The sequence below is a fragment of the Prorops nasuta genome, unplaced genomic scaffold (genome assembly GCF_024137725.1).
Source record: "Prorops nasuta isolate Cenicafe-Biocafe unplaced genomic scaffold, Cenicafe_Pnas_1.2 PNAS00003, whole genome shotgun sequence".
NCBI classification, from domain to species: Eukaryota; Metazoa; Arthropoda; class Insecta; order Hymenoptera; family Bethylidae; genus Prorops; species Prorops nasuta.
In genome coordinates, this window is record NW_027116800.1 from 9,720,571 (window position 1) to 9,747,943 (window position 27,373).

Below are 27,373 nucleotides of genomic sequence, written 5' to 3' on the forward strand. Positions count from 1 at the left end.
ATACCAGGAATTTCGATATTGTATATATATATATATATATATTTATACGAGAATCTCGCAATTGAATTCTGCCTTCGTAACTTTAATAATAGATTAATTTTATAATCCAGATGTGCCAATTTCGCTGCAGAATCAATAGGAAAGAAATGATAAAAAAAATCGTGCATTTGCGCGATCGCGTGTCTCATCAGGATTAATCGGGATTATAAGCTCAAAGAGGCTTCCGCTGACGAAACAATCTCCTCGTTGTTCATCGTGCAGCTGAATCGGAGTCTGCGTTTTTCAGCTTCATCGACAAACAGTCGAATATACGTAATTTATACGCGCGTGAAGTAAGACCAAAAATAGATTCGGCCAGGGAGTAAATTCAACTTGAGACGGCGGCGGCACATGCTCGCCCCATCTGACACGGATCAAGAATAAAGGAAGCGAATTTCTCGCTTGTTCTCTTATTTTACTCTCCCACCCCCTGCGATTCTTTTATATCCAGCGGTGGGCGGCGCAGATAGCATCAGACTTGATAGAAACTTTTGCCATTTTCGACAAAAGTAAAAACAAAAAGAAACGTAAACTCTCTCTCTCTCTCTCTCTCTCTCCATCCCCTTTATTAGAGTGTAACTCCTATATATATATATACACATACCACCAATATTTCATTCGTATCGCTTCTGGATATAAATAAATTTCGCAGCCAGTTAATATTTGTTCAATGATAAAGCTTTTATTGCGGTTACGTATATACAAATAAAATCTCGGTACGATTCACTGATATAGCTACATATATTTCTATACGTTATATCTAAAAGTTTATAGCTGCATTATTCGAGAGCAAAGAAATTTGTCGTCGAAGAAATGTTGGAGATTGATGAAGAAGCTGATAAGATTTAAGAATTGGTTTAAGGTGAGGTGGGAGGGATGGGTGTGGAAGTTTGTACGTCGAGAGTTTCGGATTAAATTGAATCGTTGAGCGTTGGCAGTGGAATTTTTGCGGGTGTCCAATTGAGAGGGTTTCGAGTTGAGCATTGCTTTGTCTGTTGACGAACACGAAACCACCTACACGCGGCCTACTTGTTTTTGTTTTCTTAGATGCTTTTACGAAGAGGCTGCTTCCGCTCGGCGCTCTCCAAGTCAGCTTGGCGACCATCGAGTGAGAAAACGCCGTGCCGGGGCACACAATGTCTATTCATCGCCGATCGAGGATGGACGCGTTCTCGCTTCGCAGGAGGACCTGCTGCCTGGCATGGCTCGCATTTGAATATGAAAATATGCCACGAATTAAAATAACACTGCTGCCTCGTGCCTCGCGATCTTAAATAATTCATGTGGCTTTTTCACTCCCGTGACTGCATCCTGTAATTCTGCAACGCCACCCCACCTTTACTCGCCCTTGCATTCTCTCTCTCTCTCTCTCTCTCTCTCTCTTGCACGCCTTTTAAACAAGAACCAGTTAGGAATTTATAGATTCCGAGACGACATTTTCCAAATTAAATATTTTTCTCAACGTACTATACGCAGGAGCCTGAAAATTTCATTTCACTCGACAATTTTATTATAGTATATCTGATAGAAAAATATATATATATATATATATATAATAAAGAGTAAAAAGCGAGGATTATGAATCGCGCAAGTGTGTAAAATTTCATCTAGATTGACGTGGAGGCAAGCGTTCGTAGCGGCTTATCGGCTCGAAGCTGGCGAATTTCACACGCGAGCGACACATTTATTTGAACGTAACGCGATCATTAATTATTGCAAGTTATCGCTTTTGAGAATTTAAAAGGAAAGGGCGGAGAGTCCGTGCAAAAATGTCATGTAGAATTACACGGTAAGTGAAACGAGCGAAAGGACGAGACGTTTTTGGAGCTTGTTAAAGGGGAAAAAAAGTAGAAAAATTGCTCGTGCGTAATGTGTCTCGCGCATTGCGATGACCCAGTCCAACGGCCATACTGGGATAGCGGCTTAAGTCCAATCCTGGCTTACGCTCGTTCAAATATAAACGCGTGTCTAATTGGCCACAAGCGGCGAGAAGATACACTCGATTAGTCAACCGTCACTGCCAAGCCATAAATAATACAGTCTATCCATAAGAAAAATAAGCATCATCCACCGCTTCTCCTTTTCAAAGAGATGTCTATCTTTTTCAAATTTTACTCTACAGAGATACCCCAATACTCTATTCATCATTACAGTATATTACATAAATATACCTATAAATACGCGCGTTCAAATATTGCCAAGTACAACGTTAGCTCTATATATATATATATTTTCCTTCAATGTAGCTGTTAGCTTCCATAGTTCAAGATAGTAAACCTCCGAATTGTCTGGCAGCAAATCACTTTATATTGGCTCGTTATGAGGAAATCTTTATGACGACTATAGCTACATTATATATATATATATATATATATCGCTATACTTTCCCCCTGAGTAATAATAACTTTTGTACTTGATTCATCTCCCTCATTGAGTCATTACTCCTCATAGATATAGCCCCAGCCGGACAACTATTGTAACATTACCACAAATATTTTTGTATATACAAATTGAAGTAGCTAAGAGACGATAAAACCGAATCTGCGGATCAACGTTTGCGTTTGTCGCTACTCGTATTCAATTTTGATAAGGACGTTATCTGCAGAACAGCAGCGCGATATACCAATACTCGTCGCTGTTACACACCCTTGACAGAAATATTTCTCTTGTAACAATATATATATATATATATACGTTCGTAGGCAGAATAATTAAAATTTCTATCTTGCAAAAACAATTTTCTTTCGGATTATATATCTACGAGTGGCAAAATCTGGCAGGTACGTTGTTAAATTTAGCGAGAATTTCGGTTATGAGAGGGAAAACCGATACAGGCTTTTATCACGTAGCTTTTGAAACCCGAGTTTCGAAAGTCAAATTCGGTAAAAACATGGCGATGTTTGGCGAGATTCGTGTGGAACGCATTAACGAGAAGAGAAGGTTGTTACGAAATAGTAAAAAAGTCTATAGCGTTCCTTAAACTTAACATGGTATAGGTAGGTGGTAAGGAATGAGCGAAAAGGGGAGCTGCATTTATAAGAGAATGGCACGCCGGTAAATTTTAACTTGATCACCGGACACGGCTTTACGACAAACGAAAGAGCTGGCAGTGCCGTAATATTGCATCGAATTTACGGGTTGGCACGATACGACTTTATTATATGAACACCGCTACCCGCCGACGCCGATATGTCCAACTCTTCGATGTTTTATTGTAATTCAAGAATTTTACGAGCCAACGTAGATCTCTCGAACTCGCAACTCTCTTTTCCAATCGATAAATTTACCTCCATTGCGACACGCCCTTCCCTGATGACAGTACGTACTACCAACGATTCTTTATCTCATATGTGCTAACGGTAGTCGCAGCTCTTGTGCACGTTTGCCATATCCACTATATTTTCCTCCCCTTGCATATAGGTATCTATATTATATAGATACACAATACATCTCCACCGCTGTTTTCCAACTAGCGTATATAGGTATAGAAGAATTTATTCATGGTCAATCGTATTGTCAAATGCATCCATTAAACGTTTCAAGAAATTAATAATTTAAAATATACATACTACACGAACATAAAGAAGGATTGATTTATGGAAAACTGTAGGTTTGACACGAGACACGTAAATATTATCTCGGTTATGATCCGTCGATGTCTGGGATAACCAATGGCGAGGAAATATTTCAAAAGCTAACTATAGTAGAACAATGAAAGTTTACAGTTGGATTGAGTTGCTTTATATCAATTACATCGATTTGCTTTTGAAGAATGGGGGAGGGGGGAGGGGGAGTGAAACAGGTTAAACGAGTGAATGCGATCAGCACGGTATAGCAGGAATGAGAGAACGGACTTTGGATCTTTATATGAAAATGGGTATATCTTTGAAGCAGTCGAGTTTTCTCTCGGTGTAGCGAATACAAAAGAAATGCATTAATTGGAACGGACCCGACGGAGTGACGGAGAGGTGGAAAGAACACGAGGATGGTGGTACGTACCCGACGATGTTACGATTGGAATAAACTTAGCATATTTTTCAGTGGGACAGTTGAGGCTATTAAATTCTTTGAATACAGCTATAATGGACTCGTGTTTTACCGACACTAAAACTTTTCGGTCGAAACGGAAGAACTTTCGAGTGCCTATAATTTATGTTGCCTGTCTTTATAGTAAAAGACCAAAGTCCAGCGTTAAATGAAGCCTTTTAAATGTTACATTCGGCGCACGATACATGTCTCATTACTGTTGGATTATAAACCTGATGGAAAAACATCTGCATGGAATTGTTGGAGAAATTTAAGCGGGGAATATAATAGTAAGGCAGTTGAAAGAGGGATTTTTTGCCGAGACTTTGGCGAATGTATAGATCCTTGGGGACTCGTTAAAGATGGCGAGGGGAGGCAAGGGGAGGCGAGGGATGGAATTATCGAGCGCAGTCGACGAAATCCGACTCTTCGTAGGCGGTTTTGTGGTGCTAAGATGTCATCCGTCGCCTACCTGAGCTCTCTCTCTCTCTCTCTCTTCAGCCCTCTCCACTGCTGCTATTTATTAAATCTCATCCTGGCATCGGCTGACTCCTTCGCGTGGCTCCGGTTACCCCTTGCAAGTGTCATGCCTCGCACTATATTCAAGGATGCCCGTTTGCTTCCTAGATTCAATGTAAGATCAGCTCTTGCTCGTTCTTTGTCCCACGATTTGCTGCACATATTTTCTCCTTGTATTCTTCACCTGCAGCTGCTTCTAAAATATCTGTGTATACCGGTATATATATGTATATACACTAGGTACCATTCTCGTTCAATGATATATAGCAAGCGAAACACTAGCCAACCCTCTTATTGTTTTATTTTCCAAATAACCATAGAAATACACACTCACACATCGTTCGTCTTTCACCTTTTATTTATCTTGCACTGCATCGACAACATCGCAATACCACACGCACATTTCCCTTTTTGCAGGCTCTATATTTTTCGGACAAATACGCTATTGGATTCTTTTAAAAGGGAGATGTAATGCGATTTGAAATGGAACAGAAATATACCGCACACTGTAAATAAACTGGAATGGAAATAACGTACGTGATTTTGATGGTATTTTCAATGATCGAGTTTTTTTTTACGCTCTGTGCATTAACCGTGTGATTTGAAACGCGTTTCTCTCGAGTTCCTTCGTAGAAGCGAGAAGATATCTCAGTCGCCGTCTATGAAATCGAGGTGCGACGAGATCGGAATCGAGTTGACAGAAAAATAAGGGAGAAATTCTTCAAGTGTGCCACTCGCCTAAGTCTCCTGCGAGTCTCTCGAGATATCGCAAATCCGAATTAGTTTTCTTTAGGAGACGGTGCGCAGAGCTGTTTTCGCGCGTCCAGGAAACAATCCAATACGCGTATATCCTATATATATATATATATATATATACACTTATATAGCTTCCAGGAATGAGCGTGAAACTCTGAAACGTTTTATCGGAAATGGCTGGCTAGACGGATGCATCGAGATTGGAATTATAATGAGAGATGACCTATCTACAGGAACGCGGGACTCGGATAGGTATGTCCGATTGGATGTGACCGGGGCCACAGCGATTCATCAAGTAACCTCTCGTTGGCGATCCACGATCCTATCGATATACACCGAAGATTAAAAGAGACGGCTGTATATACATACATATATATATATATACTACACACCTATATGTATATCTATATATATATATATATATATATATATATAAAAGTAGACGAAATTCCGACGCGATACAAGAGCAGACGGATGTCGTCAATCATCCGTGTCCGGCGAGACACGTGCACGCGTTTAGTCTATGGATGGCTCGAATGTTTGCAAACTGTCGAGAAACGAGCGAGCTCATGGCGCGAGCGATGTGCTGCTTGCTCCCTTCCACCTTCCTCCAACCAGCAGAACAATGCAAAGGAAATCGCTTCTTCGACGTAAGAATGGCAAAAGGGTCCTTCTTTTCTCACTCAAATACCCACGTAACTGCTCCGTGCATGCGTTTCTCTAACCTCTCGATCCAACACGCCCGCTGACCATTCCCGCATGCTACACGACGGACAGACCCCCGACGGAGACAATGTGTTACCAGCTCAAAAAAATTCTCTCTTCTTTTTTCCAAATGAACCCGACCTGACAGTACACAGATGACTTTCCTCTTACTTCCAAGAAGCTCGCTTCCAAATCTTTATCTTTAGCATCGCAATATTTTACATCACACTCGTGCCTCTCTTTCGCTCGAGTGTCTTTAACATGTATATTATATATATATATATATATATATATATATATATATATATATATATATATATTCTGCATCTCGAGTATGTTTCGATATTGAGGTTGGAAAACTTGTAAACATTTTTCAGTGTAGCAAAGATGATCCAGAAAAGACAACGTTTGGCTGGTAATGGACGTAGATAAGGGGAGAAGGAGCATCGAGGTTTTCCATTGAAAGGAAAAATTTTACAGAATTTTACTTTACACCCGTGTCACTTTCGAACTCGAATGTATACATATACATTCTGCACCTCGAGTGTGTTTCGATATTATAAGGTTGAAAAAGTTGTAAACACTTTTGAGGCAACACACGGATGATTCAGGGAAAAGTCCGTTTGCATGGTTGATATATAATAGAAGTATAGATAAGAGAAGAAAGAGGACCGAGAGTTTCGAAGGAGCAAAAGATTTTGCAGAGTGATTATATTACCGACAGGAGATTATCGTTCAAAGACAACACAGAGAAGGATGATTTATCGCCTGTTTGGTATTAGGATCGAGGACGAGCCTAGCTTTTCCACAGGCAGATTACGACTTCCTGTTGGCTATCACATGCAGTATCCATTGTGCACACTAGACGTATACTGGACTGTCTGGACTCTCCGGAGGCCGGGTGGTCGAGCCTAACAGATAACAGACGCGTATCGTTGCGACAGCGACCATTCCAGGTGCGCTCAGCCTTTCGTTACAAGAGTTTTTGCTCTCAACTCGATGACTCATATTATTACTTTGGTATTCTAATGTATCATATGCTGCGTTGCCTACTCGATATTTATTATCTCCCTCGTTCGAAAAATGTCTCTCTTCAAAACATCCCCGTGTCGTCACGGAGACGTTGACAAATTCCGATCTTTCGCGATAAATCGTTCTCGCTGTCCTAGATAACCAAGCAGAGACTTATGTATATATATATATATATATACATTGACTGCACTTTCGTGAAAATAATACTATACTATATAATTAGATTATTATTTAGAAGGCGATATTACAAAGTACTTGGGTGAATCGGGAAGGGATCGATCCGGAAATTACAAGTCTCGCGTCTATAAGCTAATTTTACGTCGAATAAAAGCGCCTAATGCCTTGGCTTGGAGGGAAAATCCGTTTAGCGTCGCTCCAGCTTCTCAAGATAAATTGGTTTCGGGGGATTTCTAAAGCAGGTCCTACGACTTCGGGCTGCTGGAGGGTACAAGATCCTTTGTGACGGAGGGCCTCCCCCGAGAATCCTCGGCTGACTGCGCGGGGTGGACGCCGTGAATGTCAACCATGACCCAACAATGGGACCGTGCAAGACACCGCTCAACATCCATCCGCAAACTTCAATCATAGCTGGAAACTTGCTGCTGCTGCTGCTGCTTTACTGTTCTCCTGTTCCATTCCCATAATAGTAGTATATATATATATATATATATATATAAAGTACACAGTCTCTAAATGGAAGATTCGAACTCCCGCACAATGACGACTTCATCTTGAAAAGTAGGACTTGGCCGTGCAGCCGCAATATTGCCATTCTTTCTAGCACAGCAAGATATCGAGGCTATCAATTTCCAAGGCGCCAGAGCTCGGAGGAAGAAAACTAAGTGAAATACATTACATCTTATACCATGGAATAAATTTAACATCGAATCCACATGCAGCTACGGAAATTGTCCGAGTATATATACATATATCAAGAAGATTGCTCGCAATCTTTCTCGGAAAGTTTTCTTATTTCCAGCGGCGTACGTTGGAGAACGCCGTCGGGTCTTAAAACGTAATGAGGCAACGCGGCAAAATGAGCAACGTCGAGTGTAATAAAGCTAAGAGAGTCGAGCGAGGAGGATATGCAGGAGCGCAGGAGGTAGTCTCCTGCAGGGACACTGGACGAAAAATGCTTGGGCCAAAAGTTGCCAAGAGCCATCCGACATACTTTTACGCTGACTTAGGAGGGTGAGTTTGCGTTCGTCTTCCTTGCTGCTGATGCAGTTTATCGCGAGCTTTCCTCGTTGCAGACTGGAGGAGTTTCCGCACACAGTCAAGTGTTATTATGCCGCGCGCAGGGAAACTTTCTTCTCGAGCGTCCGCGCTTCGTCGAGCTTCGCTCTCGTGGTATACCTACAGCCTTGCGTCGAGGAAGCCCCGAATCTACGAGTTTTACCCCATAATAAACGTTTTACACAAGAAATCAGCCGGCAAAACGACGCGCAACGAACGATCAGCTCTCAGCTTCGCCAACTTTCCCCGATCGATCTACCGAAATCTGCTCGGTCGCTTGAATTATTTGCGCTTCCAAAAGAATCCCGAAGGCTTGCCAAGAAAATGCCTCTTGACCTCTTATGCTATATACATGCAGTAGCATGGCCATCGTGCCTCATGAATTCCGATTTCCTGTTAGCATCGATGGCTCCATTCGATTCTCCGCGAAAAACTTTCCGACAAAGTTCCTGCAACTTATCAAAATTAACCAACCTGATTGGAGCATCAGGAATAATTCCATTTCTATATAGTTTTCTTTTTACCGTCGATATTAACCGCTGTCAAGAGTAGTACTTGCTTGGTCGAGTTCCTGGAAAACTGGAGATTAAGTATATAGATCGATGGAAAAGCAAGAGAAACGAGTTTTGATAAAGTCAAATTTTTCATTTGTTCCACCGAGGATTATTAGTACTTACCGCTGCACCATTCTCGTTTGGTATATTAAAAGGAAAATTACACACAGCTTATAAAAAAAAAGTGAAAACTATAGCATATAATCCGATTCCTTGTTTCTTCTCTCGAATATAAATATACCAGCGCGCATTGATAAAACGGTATAAAAAAACGAATTTTGATAAAACAAGAAACTTGTCGTTTTATTAACTCGTGAGTTAGTAATATATACATATAAGTATCAAACCAAACCTGTTCGTGAGAAAATAGCACAGGGCTTATGCAAACTAGTCTATAATTCGATTCTTCTTCTCTTCTTTCGAAAATATACTTATGGAGCAGCATATATGTATATATAGTATAAGTGTGGTGAGTTTTGATGAGGTAAGCTTGTCGTATTAGGTTATACGATGTAATTAGACGCGTTGTACTTGGAACAGCCAGAGAGTGCGCGTCTTTACGGGAAAGTGACACGCGAGATGATAATCGGAAGGACCTCCCCCCCCCCCCCTCCTTCTACCCTGTTCGTTCGTCATTGCTACGGATGCGGCTGCCTCTAGCGGGTTAAATAGAGGCCTGGGAAGGTTGGGTGAGGGGGAGGGAGAGAAGGACTGTCCCTCGCTCTCCTGGTTATTCCGGGATAAACGGGGAAAGCTCGGAGCCCTCGGGCCGTCCCTTCCTTGGTACTGCCGTGCCGAGGACATTGCATTTACGAGACACGATCCATGAATGCGAACGTTCTAAGGAAAAAGAACGCTGCACCGAAGGGGAGAATGACTGACGGCTTTAAAGCACATTGAAGAAAGAGATTTGAACGGAAGGAAAACTTTGAAGGAGCAAAAAGACCGAAATAAAATAACAGTAGCATTCACGCCATGCAAGCAGATTGAAAAATAAACATTGACGCGTTCTACTTATTAGTTACAGTCAACCTATACGCTTGGCTAATTTAAAGCTACCGTCCACGGTTTTCGCAACTATAAACGCGAGCAAGCCTCACGCTTCTCGAGAAATAATCTTGTATTTATTAAGACAAAAGTGGTCCAAATATATCAGTGTCCTACATATATATATATATATATATAGATACACGAGCGCGATCGATATTTACTCTGTGATTTTTCTATAAGTAAACATCAAGTTGCTTGACTTTTAATAGGAAGAGATTCGCAGGTGCGTTGCAGCATTTATCACGAGTTTCTCGCTGTCGCTCAAGGCTCCACTTTATGTGTGCCAACGACGGTGCATATAGTTATATGTATAGGTAGAACATTTTTATAGGCGTGGAGCATTGCTTCCATCGGTCTTTCACAACTGCGGGAAGGAAGCTTTGAGTCGCTTTTACGGTGTCAACAAAATTGAAACTGCCAATCCCCTTACACGTTAATCGACTATAGCATTCTCCAATCCAGTCATCTCATTGATTTTCCTTCCTTTATTGCAATATCTCCTGCCAGCCAGTCGCAATTAACCAACCACCCACTCGATTACAGATCGAACGAATATTCGCCTGGCTTTCCTGAAAACGTCAGTTGCGATGCTCGCACAAAATTAATATCTTTTCTAAAATTACCCAACCAACTATCGATCAATCTTATGAAGCTTCCAATGTGACTCCTGCCATGCGTGTGTGTATGTTTCTGGCACGTTTATATAGAACGTAACCTCCAAAGCTACGGGTCCTAACGAACAAGATGGATACCGTGATAGCGAAAACGTACCCTTTCGACGTTGTATCGAAGAGTTGTCGTGAGATCGTCCCTTTTGATTCCAATACGAAAAAGAAGCAATTTTATTCACTGCAAGAATATCACGGTACACGTGACATCATTAACGCCATTAACGACCCTTAAACCCACGGACTCCGATCAAGGTAAAACACACAAAAGTATAAAAAAGAAAATAACCAATTTTCTTTTATTTTCTATACATCCCTACATTTACAATGCAACGATGCTCGAAAGCTCTTCGAGGCTGATTCCCACATATCCGTGTAACGCGATTCTATAGAAAAATTACTTTTTTACAAATTTTATACTATTGTACATATAAAGTATATGAAATATAGAAAATACAAGGAAAGCGATATTTGCAATATCACCTTGTACAGTTGTGTGTAAATCGAGCCTTGTATACTCACACTCTTTATTTCAGTGTGAAAATATTCTACCAACGATTAATCAGTAAGAGTGCAGAGAAAAGGAGGATTCACGAGGAGGACCGGGCAAATATTTGCATGCAGGAGGCAGCATGACGAATGAACACGACCTCGGCGGTGGTTGGAGGTTTCGTCTTTTTGCTCCTTGTGTGCGAATGAAATCGCGGTACCCGAGCATCCTGGGTACTACGAATTTTAAACCGGTACCGATCACGCCGAGTGGCCAGATACGTGCATGGTGGTGGTCCAAAATGAGGATAGAAACAGTCACGGGACGATAATTAGCGTTTGGGAAAAACTGCGATGCAGAAGGCGAACTCTCTGCTGCACTGCGAGGCATCTCGTTAACCGTGCATGGCGCCCTCAGTGACGTCATAGCTCCCTACCGAAAGGATAATGCGCAGCACGCGCACACAAACACGCCCGAACAGGTGTGCGCGTACGTGAGCAAACTGCACGAACCTACCGGAGCACGAACACTATACATCAAAAAGACAAGAGCACGAGGAACAGAGCAGAGTGGCTGGGCCCTTGCTGCTGCCTTTCTTTCTGCTCCAACTGTCTTTAGCTATAGTCGGGAACGCGCAACATCATTTTCTTACTCCCGCTTCTCTCCCTGAATTTCACAAACCAATAAACAATTTCAATGTAATAAGAAATGGAGTTCTGATCATTTTTCAAATTTTGTCTCTCTCTCTTTCTCTGAAATTTTGCTACATTCAACAATCGTATTTAGTACAAAAAGCTTCCAATGCTATGCTCCTCACTGTACATGGCGCACATCATTGATTACTTTTCCATTGCTGAATATACCGAGCTATTCTAATCATAAATATCTCGAATTCGCTATTTGATGTGGTGGAGTAAACTGAGGCTGTGTGTGTAAGATATATTGGAAGGCTTAAAATTAGTCGAAAATTGTTATTCGATGTAAATCCGGCAGGCCTTTTCTATTTGGAATATGCTTTCACTCTTGGTAAAGAATATTAACCAGGCACGCTGTTACGAGGGGCAGAGATAACTATGGTTCAGACTTCAGCCTGTGTGGAAGATAAAAGCTACAGGGGGAAGGGAGAAAGCCGAGCGCAGTCGAGTTTACTCGGAAAGGGCCGATCCCCACCTTCGAGTTTGATTCGAGTCTCTCCGTGTTGCCGTCGATGGCCTCCGCTGACTACGCTACTCCGGGGCACTCCGCTAGTTCAATCGCGGCCGTCAGTTCAGTACTTTGCCGCCTGGCATCGGTGTGCAGTTGTCTTCCATTTTCCATTCCCGCACGTGCCGTATTAGCCAACTACCAAATTAAACCGGAGTTGAAACCCTATCACCACCACTACGCGTGCATCTCTAAAACTTTGTGCAAACTGCAGTGTGAACCTTTCTATCGTGGAGCTTCGCTTGGAAATTAAACCACAATATTCTGGAGTAATATTTCGTGACGCATACAGGCCAGAGACCATTTACAAACCTGATTTAGTGCCGTGCTCTCTTTCTCTTTCTCCCACTGTGCACTTGGAGCCAGAAGGGGAAAAAACAGTCCGGAAGAAGTATAGTGACCTGACCCTTTCTTATTCAGTTTTTTCCCGCTTCTGTCGCGATAATGGATTAATTGCGTCGGAGTAATCTTCCCGGCGACTACAGCTGTAGCAGAAGATCACCGAGAAAAACGCATGCGATAAGTCAAGGTGAGGTCTGGCTTTGTTTTCGTCGCGCGAGTCCGAATATACTGGCACCTATAAATAAAATAATTTGCGACCATTGACCAGAGCCCTTGCTCTGTATATTTCTCGTAAAAGTTTATCTCGTAGCGTAAAGCGTTCGGCTACGTTTGAGAGATTATCTAGAGTCCTCCAGCGCGGTTTCTTTACCCAAGTACATCTTTTATTAGAGTAAAGTGTAGAGGATTTTTTGGTAGTTTCTAGATAATTTTATTGACTCGCAAGGCGGCTGGATGGAACACTCGTCCTTGTCCTTTTTCACATGACCAGTCCTCGATCCGTATTCTAAACGTATACAGCCTAGCCTGGTCCTCTTCCATTGAACGGTCTGCGAAAGGCCCTTTATCCTTCGCCTTTTTCTTTCTTCAGCTTCTTCTTCGCCTTCTTCTTCTTCGTTTGACCAAGGCAAGGCGTTCTTCCTCTCCCGGCCTATCTCGTTTGCTCGCTTCGTTCCCGGCTGCAAACGGCCATCCACAACATGTAGCATATATATTTTGTGTGCCGGCTAGCTAGAGGGACCGACGTGGAACACATGCACGCGAGGCGAGCGAGCCCTTCTGCATCCGAATGCCGAAAGACTTGGCCCCTCGTCCGGCCAAAACTTCAACTCCTCCTTTTGCAATCCTTATCCGTCTTTCTATCTCTATCTCACACAGCCTGAATATTTAAAGACGATGCATAAATACAAAGTGAAGCTGGAATTTAGCAAGTCGATACTGTTCGCAGGGGAAAAGCACTGTGCGTGCTTGTGTTCTAATGTGCCATTGTGCTGGAAATTATCTGCCGCTTAATGTACCTGCGACGTTATGCAGCCAGGAACGAATACGTCCTGCCTTGTTTGTGTGGTACACGCTGCTTGCAAATCGCTCCTCGGTGCATACTTTAATCTACTCGGAAGTACTTTGCTAGCTACGAGAATAGCGGATTTGAATTTCTCTATGATAGACCGGTGCTATTGTTTTCACGATGCATTCTGTGTCACGACTCTCGGAGAGGATGGAAAACTTGTCTTTGGTACTATTGGACAATAATTTAACGACGCGAATAAAAAGTATGATTTAACGGTAATGGATGTAGATGCATTGAAAGACAATTTTAACGTTTAAACTTCATTTCATATTGAATATATAATGAAGCAATCTTTGCTAGCCACGAGACGTTGACGAAGTTTCTGCGCCAAGTACACGAATAGATCGTTTTTGGCTATTTTAGGGGCTAGAATGATTACCCGGCGAAAATTGAACGTTATTCCAAAAATAGTATCGCACAAATTTCGGTACAGTACGCGTCAAAACTGGTCCGCTTTTATTGCTCCTTGCGAATAATTTAGTCACGGCATATATGTTCGCCGATAGATTACTGGGTGAAAATGAGTCGCGGAATGCAACGTCGATAGATTAATTTTGGAGTTTAAGCTCCAATGTTCGAGTTACCTCTGATAGGATTATTACAGAACCAAGCTATATATATATATATATATATATAGGAATTACAAATAATCCAATAGGAGCGAGTTCATAGACACTAAAATGTTTATAGTTTGGCGTAGAAAAGAAAAGTGAAAAAGTTTGAGAGAAAAAGTTAACTGCGAGAAGCAGCGCTGCAGATGTTGAAGGAAGGTTCGTTGAGGAGAAAACGATGACAAGTGAATTTTAAGCAGTCACTCGAAAGTCAGAACCGACGATTCGCTAAAGAGCCGTCACGTCCATTTACCTTTATTTACCCAGCAGAAAATAAACATAATGGAAACATTCTGCGAATGCTCCAACCCGCGAAAAACCTAATTGCTCGACCCTGCAGTATTAAGAATCTTAAGAATTAATTAGTGCTATGAGCAGCAATTATTCTTGCATCGCGAAATTAAGTAATTGGAATAATTTTCTCCTCTCGGTACCGAGGCCTTGGCTTCATAATCTCGCTGAGAAACAGAAATGAACGTTTATTCGTCGCTCGGTTTCCCTTATAGCGTGACTGTTGATTCGTGGAAAGGCCGTGCACGTTCTTCCCGCATTTGCCCACTGGCCAGAATTAGTAAGGTTTATTTGAACGTGTAAAAAAGTAGTTGGCTCACCAGAGGATCCTCGGAGCTGATGGATCGAGACCTTTCAAAGGTATCCAATCAAGTATTTGACGGCTTCTGGTCAGTGTTGCTGTAACGACAAAGCATATGTTTAATAATCGTTCGAATAATTAATTGGAGCAGGAGCTGTTATACTAGGTTTTGTTTCATAAACTCCAATTATTGTCAGTGGATAAATTCTCTGATCAAACTTGGGCTTTACATTCATCAAATGCAATACATAATAACTTGGAAGTATCTTTGAATAATACGATTAACAATTTTATTTCCTATCTTCACTACAGAATTAAATTTTAACAACCAGTTTCTACATTATTTTGCCCGATAAACTAATTTCCCGATAATTGGTCGACCCAACTACTCCACATTCATCAATTGTAAACAGTTTTAATTCTTTTGAACGATGATTTTATCCTCGGTACCCACTGCAACTGGTCGGAAATAGCATGGTTCATGAGAATCTGTAGAAGAATAAAAATATCAAGTGAAATATACGATGCTCCAAAAAGAATGCTTTTAATTATTCGCTAATTAGCGAAGCAACTGTGATACACATTGTCCCGCTTGATCAATAGTCTCGAACGAGTTGTACCTGGAGTCGATTCATGATTTGGAATAGCAATGGCGTAGCTTGGAAACGTCTTTGATTCGTTGGAACGAGCTGTCTGGGTTTTATCTTATCGCTGCGCGACGACCTCGTGGAAGGTCCGGCCGGGCAGGCAGGCAGGCGGGCATGCAGGCGAGCAACTTTAGGTCTCTCAGCGTGAGAAATTAGCGGGAGCACGCATGCATGCATCCTCGCACTAGAAACGCGCAAGGAGTAGCAAGCCAAAGTAAGCCAGCCTGGGACTGACTGGCTGGCTGACTCTCCCCCTGCACGCGGAGGCCGGTAATTAGTCATGTCTCTCCGTCGCCGGGGAATAAAAAAAGTCACTGCTCGTTTGCCGAGATATATTGTCTTCCAGGTGGGCAGTGTCTGCCTCCGCCGCAACCCCCAACGTGTTCAGACCCTTTTGGATATTTCAGGCAACGTCTTCCATCTCTCCTCAGCAACCTCCGACGACACGTTCAAACGCTTTGTAACACACAAACCGCCGCTATATCCCAGCCCTGTGACTGCTTCCTCCTTACTCTCTTTTTCGTTCCTCTGTAACAATTATACCTTGATTAGTAAGTGATTAAAGAACGTAGAATCCATAAGGAATCTTTAACCTAATGCAACGTAGTTGTTCAACGATTCTACGTTGAACAGGTATCTATAAAGCTTATTTTGACTTTCGGAGCCGATCGATTGGCCGCGTCGAATAATGTATACGCGGTGAAAAAAGTTATCGGGCGAGAGAAGTCTGGCGGGAATAATCGAGTGGCGTGTCAAGCAAGTACGTAAATAAAGGAAACGAGTAGAGTGAGAGAGGAGGGGGGGGGGGGTGGCGACGACAAGCTTGTATTTTCCGTGACTCGTCCATAGATGGTGTCTGTGGCTAGCCATGCTTGTACGTCGCGATACGTATATACGTATACTTATTTATCGCGTTCATTACGACGCGTATGCAGCTTCTCTCATTTCCGACGCTTCCACTGAAAGGCAACGTGCTAATTATTCATATTAATATTACTAATTAGCGCGCGCACCTTTTCTTTTATACACACTCTGCGCTACAATTTGTTATAAATCTCTCTCACCTCCCACCCCTCCCTTCCTTGTCCGCTTCTGCACTCTTTTATCTCCAAACAATGCGAATATTAAAAGTACAGCCCGGTTGACATGTACAAAAGAGAGGCAAGTAAGACAGAGAGGCAAACAGTAGACAATACGGTACGCGCAATGCAAGAACAATGTGTTAAGCTCTTTAATCGGGTTCGACTCTTTTTACGTTGCTCCAGGCATGAAAATATTATATATAGTCTCCGGTGGATTAAAAATCACGAAAACACAACGCTTGTATCCCGAATCGATTTATAATCGGACTATAATCTTTCGACAATCATATTCAAGCTAACGGCGAATTCTCATATTTATTTGTAGCATTGATCACTCGCTCGTCGAAGAGCTCGCTGTAGCGTTGTATTCCGCTGAATAGATTAGAGAGTAACACGCGGTGTCCAAGTGTGGTATAGTTAGAGCGTTCATAACGGAGGAAGATGGAAGTAAAATGGAGAATTGAAGATGCCTGGGCATAACTTACACGCGAGGCGAACAAGACTTCTGCCAGTATTGTGGTTAACCGAATTATTTTTTAACGAGCTAGCATTATGCCAAGCTACAATGCTGCGTTCCGCGGAAAAACCTGACAAATTCTCCACTCCGACTCTTTCTATTCGCTATCTCGCTCTTTGTTTCGTTGAACGCTTTTCAGTTGTACACACGGCGAGCTCTCCCCTGCGCGCCTGCTAGCAGCCCTACAGCACCGCAGTCGTTTGCCGGTAAATAGAGAGAAGCGAGAGGAACGTGACACTGACGCTTTGTCTTTTACTCGTTTCTCCGTCGAGGCAGGTGAAGCCGCAACAGACGTTCTACCTGGCCGTCTGCCTTCGCTTTATTCACGATAGCTGCATCTCTAGACACTCTTCAGTCTTGTCCAACGATTGCCCTATATATTTTCTTAATTTCAATTTTTAACCTTTCCTGTGAACTTTGGAAAATCTGACAAAAAGAAAGAAAATCTTGCAGGCTAACCGACCAAGTTGGCACAACGGTTTATCCATCGAAAGGTACGATTAAAAAAATAGCTGACAATCTTTCTTTACATAACCTACCTTTCTCGCCTATGATTTCGTTTCGCCGAGACGCGAGAGCTGGGAAATTCGTAGCTCCAAGAGAGGACAGGTACCAAGTGATTCAGCCAGCTAATGGTTAATTTCTTCAAGCGTACTACCAGCAAAGACGCAATTCTCTCTACGTGGTAAATTGATTCCGCGAACGTTTCAGGAAGATTCCTGCGACACTATTCGTGCTAAATATATTACTTTTCCACGCGACATCCGTCAAAGAGGATTGGTTAGTACGCGCATTTACCACATGTGCACTATCCCACGCGTTTCCTACTACCAACACGAAGCCCACTTTTCATCCCAATTACGCAATTCCGCATAATTCGTGCGGTTCTCGAAAGTCGCGCAACAGCAGCTACTTCACTGGTGTTTAGACTCGCTTCGTAGCATAGAGCGCGGGAATATCTACATAACGGGAAAGGGGATAAAGTCTGGAGAGAATGAGCGAGCCGAGAATCGTCGCTGTTAGTTACAAGCGAGTTAACACAGGCAATACTCACCGAGGAAGAAACGATTGGAAAAAGAATACCAACTTCTCTCCTCCTTCGCTTCTCCGATAGTTTCACTCACTTCTGTCTCGATCGCCATGTTTTCTTCTCTCTCCTCTCTTCCCTCTCCAACCGTACCCCCACCCCAGCCCACTCCACCAACCGCGCGCCACGCTTCTTCCAATCCAAGCTAGTTTGGAATTTGCATCCGAGGCAACCGAGGCAAACGGACCACCGGGAATCGCACCGAGATTCCCGATTAAGATTCTCCAACGAATATTCCTGCCCTTTGTTTCTCAGAAACGTGGCAATAACTCTCGGAAGCTACCATTCGATACCTGCTAATGCTTTTCCTCACGGCCGACAGACAGACGGAGAGAGAGGGTACCCGGGGTTTCGTACAATTCACGTTATTTCGTAGGAAAAAGTACGCGAAGCCATCGGACTGTTTACATCAGCTTCGGCCTCGATTGACCTAAACTAACCTAATCTGGTAAGCGGCGATTCTGTTTAAACCCGGGCGGCTTTTCTCGAGTACAGCGTACCGCGATACATACGGCACACTTGTGAGAAGCTTTTCGCAGAATTGGTAGAGTCGGAGATTGGTCGGCAACACAAATAAGTTTCGGTAGAGCACGAATTCTACAGAATTATTGACAAACTTTTACAACGTATATAAATTCATCGAACCATCCAAAATTTACTTAAATATTTCACCGGCTTTCTTGCAACTGTTGTGTTAATTAAATTCGGAAGATTGAAATGGTCGATGTCGGTTCTTCCTTTTTATCTTCGTACAATCAAAAGGATGAGATGAATTGGCAGATTGAAATTTCTATTGGATATTTTTGATTCGAGTATTTTCTGGCCTGGCCCGATGCGAGCGCGTTTAGACCTTAAAGTGTTCTATGTCGTCCTCGTGGGAAGCTGTTGGGTCGATAATACTAGCACGCTCGGAGAGCTCCTGAAGGGGAGCACTAGTGGGTGTACGACGATTACTAGTAGTGGTAGGAACACGCTGGTGATGGCGACCCTATCGACCGTATGGCAACGCGAAACGTCGTCACTAAACCATAAGATTTTCTCTACCCACAATCTTCTTTCACAACTTACAATGCTTACCAACTATCAAAAACTCATCAGGTTCCCGAACAATATATAAACCAGATAGAATACCGAAGGTCTCTTGGTAAAAATATCGCACACACTTTTAAATATACGCGTGAGATTAAAGATTACAAAAGATATGCCGAAACCTTAACGAAAACCTATCGGTCTAATCTAATGCATCCAGCTATATCGAACGTTGAATCTCGACAAGCACAGTCTTAATTGAAGCTTTCTTTTCTTTGATTGACAAAAAATAAAGAAGAAGCGAAAAATGTCGGAGCATGCTTGTGCAAAGCAAGAGCAATTTTCAAAGTGCTGAATTGGTTAGCGAGGCAAGGCTCTACAATCAATTAATCCTTGGTCGATTCGATCTTTGCGGCTCGATGAAATAAGATTTCCGAGCTGTGAAGAGAATTCCAATTGCGTACGCGCATGCGTAGCTACGCAAAATCGCCGCCGCAAGACGAGTTTTTGTCGTCCGATTGAAAAAGCAGTCATTACCTTAAGTTACTCGCCAAATGATTTTGTACTCTCCAGCAGTGTATATATATTGGTATAAGAAAAACGAGCGTTTAGCGCTGGACCGTTACTGTGTAGGGAATTTGTCTTTTGAAAAAGGAACAAGAATAGAAGGAGCGTGTGCTATCCCGATGTCCACAATGGGGAGCCGATTGATGTCTCAAACTTATTATTATTACCTTATTAATGAAAGAGTTTATATTGGGGGTAGATATAAAAATCTCCAGTCTCTTTTCACTGAATATGTGAACAACTCCGTGCCTTGTTCACGGCATTATTTGCATTCCTATCGTTTTATATTTATTTTTTACGAGCTTTCCTGATAACGCCCTCCCCTACCGTGCGATACCGAGTCGAGCAATAAAAAAACGTGTACTCGCATTGCAAAATTATGACGCTATAACGCCTGAAAAATTGCCTAAGAAAAAGAGGATGTGAAGAATATAATAGGGAGGAATGAAAAATATCGTTGCGATAGTTGAGTGTTACTCGTAAGGTCCTTAGCTTTGCTTTAGTGTGCGTGCGTGGGTTCGACATATTCGTATTGGTCCCGTATGTACGCGGCCTCTTTCCCCCCTCAAGGTTCGACGAATCGGACGAGCGGGACAGTTTATCGAGAAGCAACGGATGCTTGACAGCTCGGTGATGCATCGGTAGCAATCTGCATTGGCGTCACCACCAGATAAGCCTAAATAGACATATGTTACCTTTACCACCAAACGCAATTTTTACCGACTACGCATCACTCGCTTGTCACTGACAAATCGCCCTTCGCTTTAACTTAACGAATAACGAAGCGAGAGAATCATTAAAAAAACTTTAGCAATAATAAATCATGAGCTTTACTGAAACGTATATATATATAAACACGCTCCAATTGATTTCAAGCGTGACCACGCCAATCGAAAGAATTCTTTTCTCTCGTATAAATTCTCTCTATGACACAATTCCTCTAGGATAATAAAAACAATTACAACTAACTCGCGCGTATTAATTTACTTATCCTCGGATCTGTGTGGTGCGCGCGTGCATCCACCTTTACCTCGCCTAACCAAAGCGCAATATTTACACTCATCACTCGAGCAACCAGTGACAAATGACAATTCATTCTAACTTTAGGAAAAAGGGCAATGGAAAATCGTGACGAAGCTTTAGCAATGGGTCGTGAGATTTACAAAACACACAAACAAGTGAAAATTGATTAGCCGCGTGTCCACACAAATCAGAAGAATTGCTCGGATATCAATTGATTTTACCAGCACACACATAGACTACTTGATTTACCGCAGTTGGCCGTGTATAGCAATTGATATGGTCAATGTATACACCAACTGATTTGAAGAACTCGTTTGATTTTTAATCGAGCTGGTGGCCTTATCACGCGCTAATAATACGATAAATTATCTAAAAGCAAGTAAACCGATAAGAGAGCCGTGCGCTGCATACTTTTCAGATCATAGCGATATCTTCGAATGTTATGCTTGTTAGGCTCTCAGCTGTGCAAGGAGGTGCAAACTAGCGCGATAGTCGTGACCAACGCGCGAACGCAGATTCCTACCGATAACTTTGCCAATTCGTCTTGCCTGCGCCGTGGAAAGCGCTTCCCACGCGTTCCAACTCATTTACTCACACCAGCAGCTTTCCAACTCGCTAAATAATTGCATCTATTTTCAATATTGCTCCTCCAGATCTGACTTGGTAATAATTTGCACCTCTCTCTCTCTCTCTCCCTCTATCTTGCGCGCGCGCGTATTTATCATTTATTTATACTATTTATTATTCGGCGCTTCGCACTGTTTTTCTCACATCGCTTCTTTCGCGTTCCGTTGTAACCCTTAATTCCTAAGAATAATTATGTGACAACGAGCCAGTTAAGAAGCTTGTAAACACGTAGCGGCCTCGCTAGTTTATCTCCTCTACTTATCGTTAACAGATCTCATATCCTGGCCCATAAATCCGGGATCGTCTGGCCCTTAATTAAGGACACATGTGGTAGGCGACACCTTGGTCGAATCTCCACTCGTTTTCAGGTATATGTATATATATAAATATATATACTGCAGAGTAGAGTCACGGGATCTCTCGGAGAGGCTGGTACATTAACGAATCCCTATATACGCGATCGGATAGTAGCGTGTTGCTGCTGCCGTTGGAGCTTCTTTCCGATCCCTGTGTCCACCCTGGGTTCAAGGCCAGTCGTGCGTTGGCGACAGATCTCCGTAGATAAGCAGAGACCACGAGTCCCCATGCACTCACACCAACAAAACGCGAAAGGCCCTTTCTTACCTTTATATATGTACATATACACCACAACTGTACACCATCTCCAACTAGTTTATACGATTAAAACTCGGTTAAAACATTTTATACAATCGTCTTTTGTTCCAGGGCTCACGTTACACGAACAGGATCCTAATCACTGCTGATGCTTCCAAATTTTTACGCTACTGACTCGCTCAAAAATCCTGCTATATAACAGTATACGTATTATCACGATACTCACAACCGGTTTAACCTAAATTAATTATGAAAAATGATACGCTCGATTCCATTGAGTTACGGTTTATACTACATATAGTATATAATATTCATAAATTGCCTACCCAAAGAGAGACAGTCCCTTTATATATATTTGCCTTTGTAAAGCCTGGCTGCTATAAAAAATCTATAATTCAAACATTCTGGCCGATTTCTCCGTTTCGCCAGTCATCCTCGGTTTTCGGCTCGAGTAAAACGATGATTTACGGTCTCGGTGGCCTTTTCGACTCCTCCGGGATGGGAACTTCTCGTTCTCGCTGGAGAGATGCCGAACGGGGACCCTGCACACTCGGCTCAGGCATCTCTCTCTCTCTCTCTCGTGGAGAGAGCAGGTTTTCTCAAATGACCAGTAGGGTTGCCTGCCCGTGAAAAGTAAACAACTGACGTGGTAACGAGTCGCTCGCTCGTTCGTTCGTTCATCCAGCAGCAGCGCGTCATCTCCTCGGCAGTTGAGCACCCGTTACACCGGCTCGGCCCCCGCTTCACCTCGCTCGCCACGCCACTTGTAATACACAGGTAGCCTATTCACGGAAAACCAGGGACGAGTAAAAAACACGCGAGCCCTGATTCATCCTACGCTTATTTATCTTCCATTCGGATCAATTTCACCTGATTTTTACAGTTCTATAACAGTATTATTTTACAGATAGTACATTATTGTCTATTGTAAACTTGACATTTGACTTAGCAGACATGAAAAATCAGAAGTAAATTTAAAAAACCTGAACATTGCACACCTCACCTTACACTTATTCGTATTTATAAGTCCGCATGCGAATAAATTGAACGTAGTTTCAAAATCTAAATTTAATTCTTTCATCGACGTTGCTGAAGATTGCACAATTTCTTCGAGAGTGCTGTCTTTTGTGTAAAGTTGAGATCTGATTTAGCAAACATGGAAAAGCGGGGAGGAATTAAGAAAACACGAAGCTTGTTTCATCCTGCACTTACTTTGTATATTACACTACGTTATTCACGCGTTGCACGCGAATGAATTTCACCCAGTTTCAAAATGCAAACTTAATTGTTCCATATAGAAGCTGCCTCGTTGAGGATTGCGCAATTTCTTCAAGAGTGGTGGTGTCTCTTGTAAATTTGAGATCTGATTTAGCGAACATGGATCTGACAAGAGATACAGTCCATTAGAGGAAGGCGCGCGAGAGAGGCTGCACCAACTGCGCTGACTGATATATGGGACTAAGTTTGCGTACTGCGGGCCTGCCCAAAGCCGATAACAAGTAAATTATGGACAACGAAATTGTCTCTCGGGCATCAGTTAGAAGTGTCAAGCATATATCGTATACTGCCACCGTCGCCGCGTCGTCCTTGCAGGTTATGGAAACGCATCGATATCGATTTCGGCAATCCAATTAACAGAAACAGCAATTAATCCATAATTCATATTCTTAATTAATTAGTAGGATGGTTTGGAAACTTCGTTAAATAAATGATTCACGTGGAAAGCTCTGCTACTCGAGGGACAAAAATAAAGAGAGAAACGTTGAGTTTAATAAGTGACACGTAACTTTGCGGCATAAATGAATTTACATCGAGTCTTTGCAAAGTTTCCGGTTGAGCTTTGGGAAATGTAGCAAATTAACTTGTCAGGGGAGTGAAGGATTTAATCGACCAGCCTTTAATTAACGAAAATTTCTAGCTGCATAGTTCTGTGGTCTGTATATATATATTTAAAGTGTAGTAAATCATGTATTAGCTTGAAAATAATAGACAATGGACAAAAGGTTGGCGCTCCAACGGCAGCTGTGAATCGCAAGGACAAAGAGGCAGTTCACGGACAAATTCTGCCTCCTATGTGTATATATATAACACACGTTCACTTAGCGAGAACAGGATCCAGCCAGTGAGAAAACAAACACGAATTTGGCTTACGGCCGTGGATATTAACCGCGTGGCTTAAGTGGCTTCGGGTAATTGCGGGCTCAGCCTTTGCTACTGGAATAAAATCAGCTGGAGAAGCCAACTTATCCCTGCAACGTCTCGTAATACCTTGCAGCCAACTGTTGGCTGGATAGCTGATTGGTTCCAGCAGCTAAACGCTACATATACACGCTTGGAACGTCCGTACCATCATCTATTCGCTCCAGTTACTGAATTATCACCGAGTTATCCCTTCCTCCCTCTCTCTCCATTACAACATCCATGCACTTTTCTCACTTTGATAAAATCGCAAATTACAAATTCCAATTTTACTCGATTCAACATAACCTTTATCACACTTTTCAATTTTCAATGTTACACCAATGCATTTCTTCTTACTATAGAGAATTCATTCTAATATTCTTCAACCTTACCTGTCTCTTCCAACGTTCCGTTATTCCTCACAATTCTCCCAAATACCTATACAAGATTCTTCACAATTTGAGATCCATTAATATTCGAGATTCTCTCAGTTGAGCTGATAATGTAAAGAGCTAGTATAAAAGGTAGATTTGTACAATAAAAAGGAGTTTATATGCAGAATGGCTTAAATAAAAGTGTAAAAAATGGTCCAGCTAAAATAAGTAACAAGTGAAAGGATTCGGAGAGACCGCGCGAGAGAAAGAGAGTTTCTATTCTGGAGGTTGTTTCCTTCAGCTATATATATATATAGATAGGATAACAATGAATTATCTTTTTTTTATGGCTGGCTGGCAGCCTTCAGCGTTGCTAATCACTGATCGTAGGCTGGCCAATAAATTAGCTACGTCTAGAAAACAATAACTACCGTCGTTTGCCTGTCCGGCAAATAAAGTTCCAATGTTCTATTCTCTTTGTAGGCGGATAATGGGAATATCACGCACACACTGCACCATTCGCTTAAGTCGTTAATGTACTTAATGCATCTAATTATACGCATCGTAGTTGTTAGGAAAAAAAGGAGCGTTTACTATCGGCCCACCGCAGGAGAGAGAGAAGATTCGAATAAGTTATAGAGTTATTACGCGGTCGTGCATGAGGCAGCTTGCAAACGTATAAAGCGCACTTTATAATCGTATAAAGGCCTCGGGCACTCGCCAGGCGTGAATGCGTAGCGCCTAGGGGTGCTAATAAATAGTTCCGGTTATCGGTCCTTTCGCGAACTCCATTATCTCTCTTTCTCTCTTTTACTCCCGCTCACATTACCTTCCTGTTAAAACTCTCTACCGTTTCCTACCATCTCTCGCTGCCCCCCCCCCCCTCCCTCTCCCTCTTCCTACACACATCTTTACACCAACCACAAACACCGCATCTTTGTGCTAATAAACTTGTTCCAATCGCTTACTCGATGTATAGGAAAAAAAAACACCTTTGTAAAATAGAGCAAAACTGTTACATTGAACGTGAATTACATCTACGATTAAATACCACGAATTGCATTTTCGAGATTTACAAAAAATTGTTAATTTATATTTAGAAATCGCTCCGGTTGAAAGGAGCAAGCTTCAAATGTTCAGTCGCGATAGAACATTTATGAGATTACTGTAACGTGTCATTTATTCATGTTTGTAACATGAGAACGTAGGCTAACCGCTTGATAAACCAATCTCATTAGAGATCTTTAGTAACGTCCATGCGATAAATACGAGTCTTGGTGTATATATATATATATATATGTACACCCAGCTATTTCCCTCATTGTAACGCAATATACGAGAATCTTTAACGTTCTGACTAACACGAATGATTAAAATCAACATTTAATATCCATCCTTCTTATTAAAGAATTGTAATAAAATCCAGTATTTTATTTCTCACCGTTTCACCTTTACTTATATATCAGTGTACTATCATTTTTCTTCGCAATTTTTATTACGGAGAATAATTTACACTCAACAGCTATAGAGATTTTTTTTATACTTTGGATAGTGTAGTGCGTTGACCGGGATTTTTTGAGTAAGGTGTTGAAAGTCCAATAAGAATAAACGAGGAATTTGTAGAGATTTTTGTCACTGTTGTTGTATCACGGCTGAGGGTTTCGATTGCATCACATGGAATTTGTTGGTCGTTTAATAAATCCTCTTATGGTCTGGCGCGACCAGCCACTGGTATTAAATCGTACGTAGCGCGTAAATTATAATGCCTCTCGCCGATTGGTCTATACGCTCCATTAATCATGCTTCCATTTATCACGAGAGCTGAGCCGCTTTTCCTATCAATAAGAATCTCTCCAAGTGTAACCGCGCGCGCCACTGTCTATCGCTATATATATATATATATATATATAGAGGTGTGCACAGTGCGTTTTACCATTCCACGTGTTCACAGTCTGTAACAGGTCACCAGCACCTATACATTACAGCTTGGTCCATGCTGATTCGATTTAGCGAGCTGCGCCTTGATCGCAGCATCGATCTTCAATTCTTTAAGTGAATTCCCTTTTCTTGGATTTTCGATCAATCTATCGTGTCAATCAACAAAATACGAAGGGGAGTATTAGGGACTTGACACAAATATTGTAATTAATTTAAAGACATTAATATGAAGTCTAAAAAATTATAAAGGTGTGGCACTCAAGATGCCTCAGAACATATAGCTATGCAAAAAGACCCGTATCTCTTCAACTATAAGAGATATTCAATTTTTGCATATAGCCTTTGTGAAAGCAACTAACAAGAAGCTTCGAAAAGTTCCTATGCAAAAATTGAATATCTTTTTTATTTAAGCAGATATGGGCGTCTTTTTACATCTATGTCTAGGGCGTCTTTTTACATCTATGTCTAGGGCGTCTTAAGTGCCACACCCTTTATAGAAGTGACGTCATATATGAGAAGCTCTACGAAGAGTATCTTGCGTATACGTAGCTTTTAAATCCTTTCATGGCAAGTATACAGAATAAGATTTTCTACATTTCTGAGGTAAAAGTTCATATTATAACAAATTCCCACTTGGCCCCCCTTTCATATTTCCACTATTCGTTGCACTACTCAGCCTGCGTTATTGATTCGATTTAGCACACCATGTCTTGATCACGTGAAATTTTGCTGAAAGAAAATTCCTTTCATGAATGCTAGATCAGTTTATTAAATCATTGGAAATAATATATGAA

At 41.9% G+C, this 27,373-nt stretch overlaps 2 protein-coding genes across 5 annotated transcripts in view; one reads left to right on the plus strand and one right to left on the minus strand.

The window, feature by feature from the left end:
- The window catches only part of fz2 (frizzled 2), a 57,152-nt gene that overhangs the window by 15,673 nt on the left and 14,106 nt on the right, over nucleotides 1-27,373 (plus strand). Inside the window, exon 1 of one of the 3 annotated variants that reach the window (XM_066747277.1) lies at nucleotides 12,348-12,807. The exons of the other annotated variants lie outside the window; for them this stretch is intronic. The gene's annotated coding sequence lies outside the window, so the exon portion shown is untranslated. Of the gene's footprint in view, nucleotides 1-12,347; nucleotides 12,808-27,373 lie in introns of those variants that run through there. 3 annotated transcript variants of the gene reach the window in all.
- Nucleotides 15,156-18,296, minus strand: LOC136785892 (uncharacterized). 2 transcript variants are annotated; one of them, XM_066747230.1, is made up of 3 exons: nucleotides 18,193-18,296; nucleotides 15,513-16,067; nucleotides 15,156-15,381 (listed from the first exon to the last, which is right to left on the minus strand). In XM_066747230.1, the coding sequence occupies exons 2-3, from the start codon at nucleotides 15,819-15,821 to the stop codon at nucleotides 15,292-15,294; spliced, it is 399 nt and encodes a 132-aa protein (XP_066603327.1). In that variant the 5' UTR covers nucleotides 15,822-16,067; nucleotides 18,193-18,296; the 3' UTR covers nucleotides 15,156-15,291. The 2 variants fall into 2 exon arrangements, with proteins under 2 accessions (XP_066603327.1, XP_066603328.1); XM_066747231.1 differs by lacking the exon at nucleotides 18,193-18,296 and adding an exon at nucleotides 17,678-18,186.

What these genes read in the sequence shown, in the direction of transcription:
- LOC136785892 (XM_066747230.1), bottom strand. Translation starts at nt 15,821, where the DNA reads ATGACTAATTACCGGCCTCCGCGTGCAGGGGGAGAGTCAGCCAGCCAG. An exon ending in AAATCATGAATCGACTCCAG is followed by an intron (nt 15,382 to 15,512) that starts GTACAACTCGTT and finishes ATTCTTCTACAG; the next exon opens with ATTCTCATGAACCATGCTAT.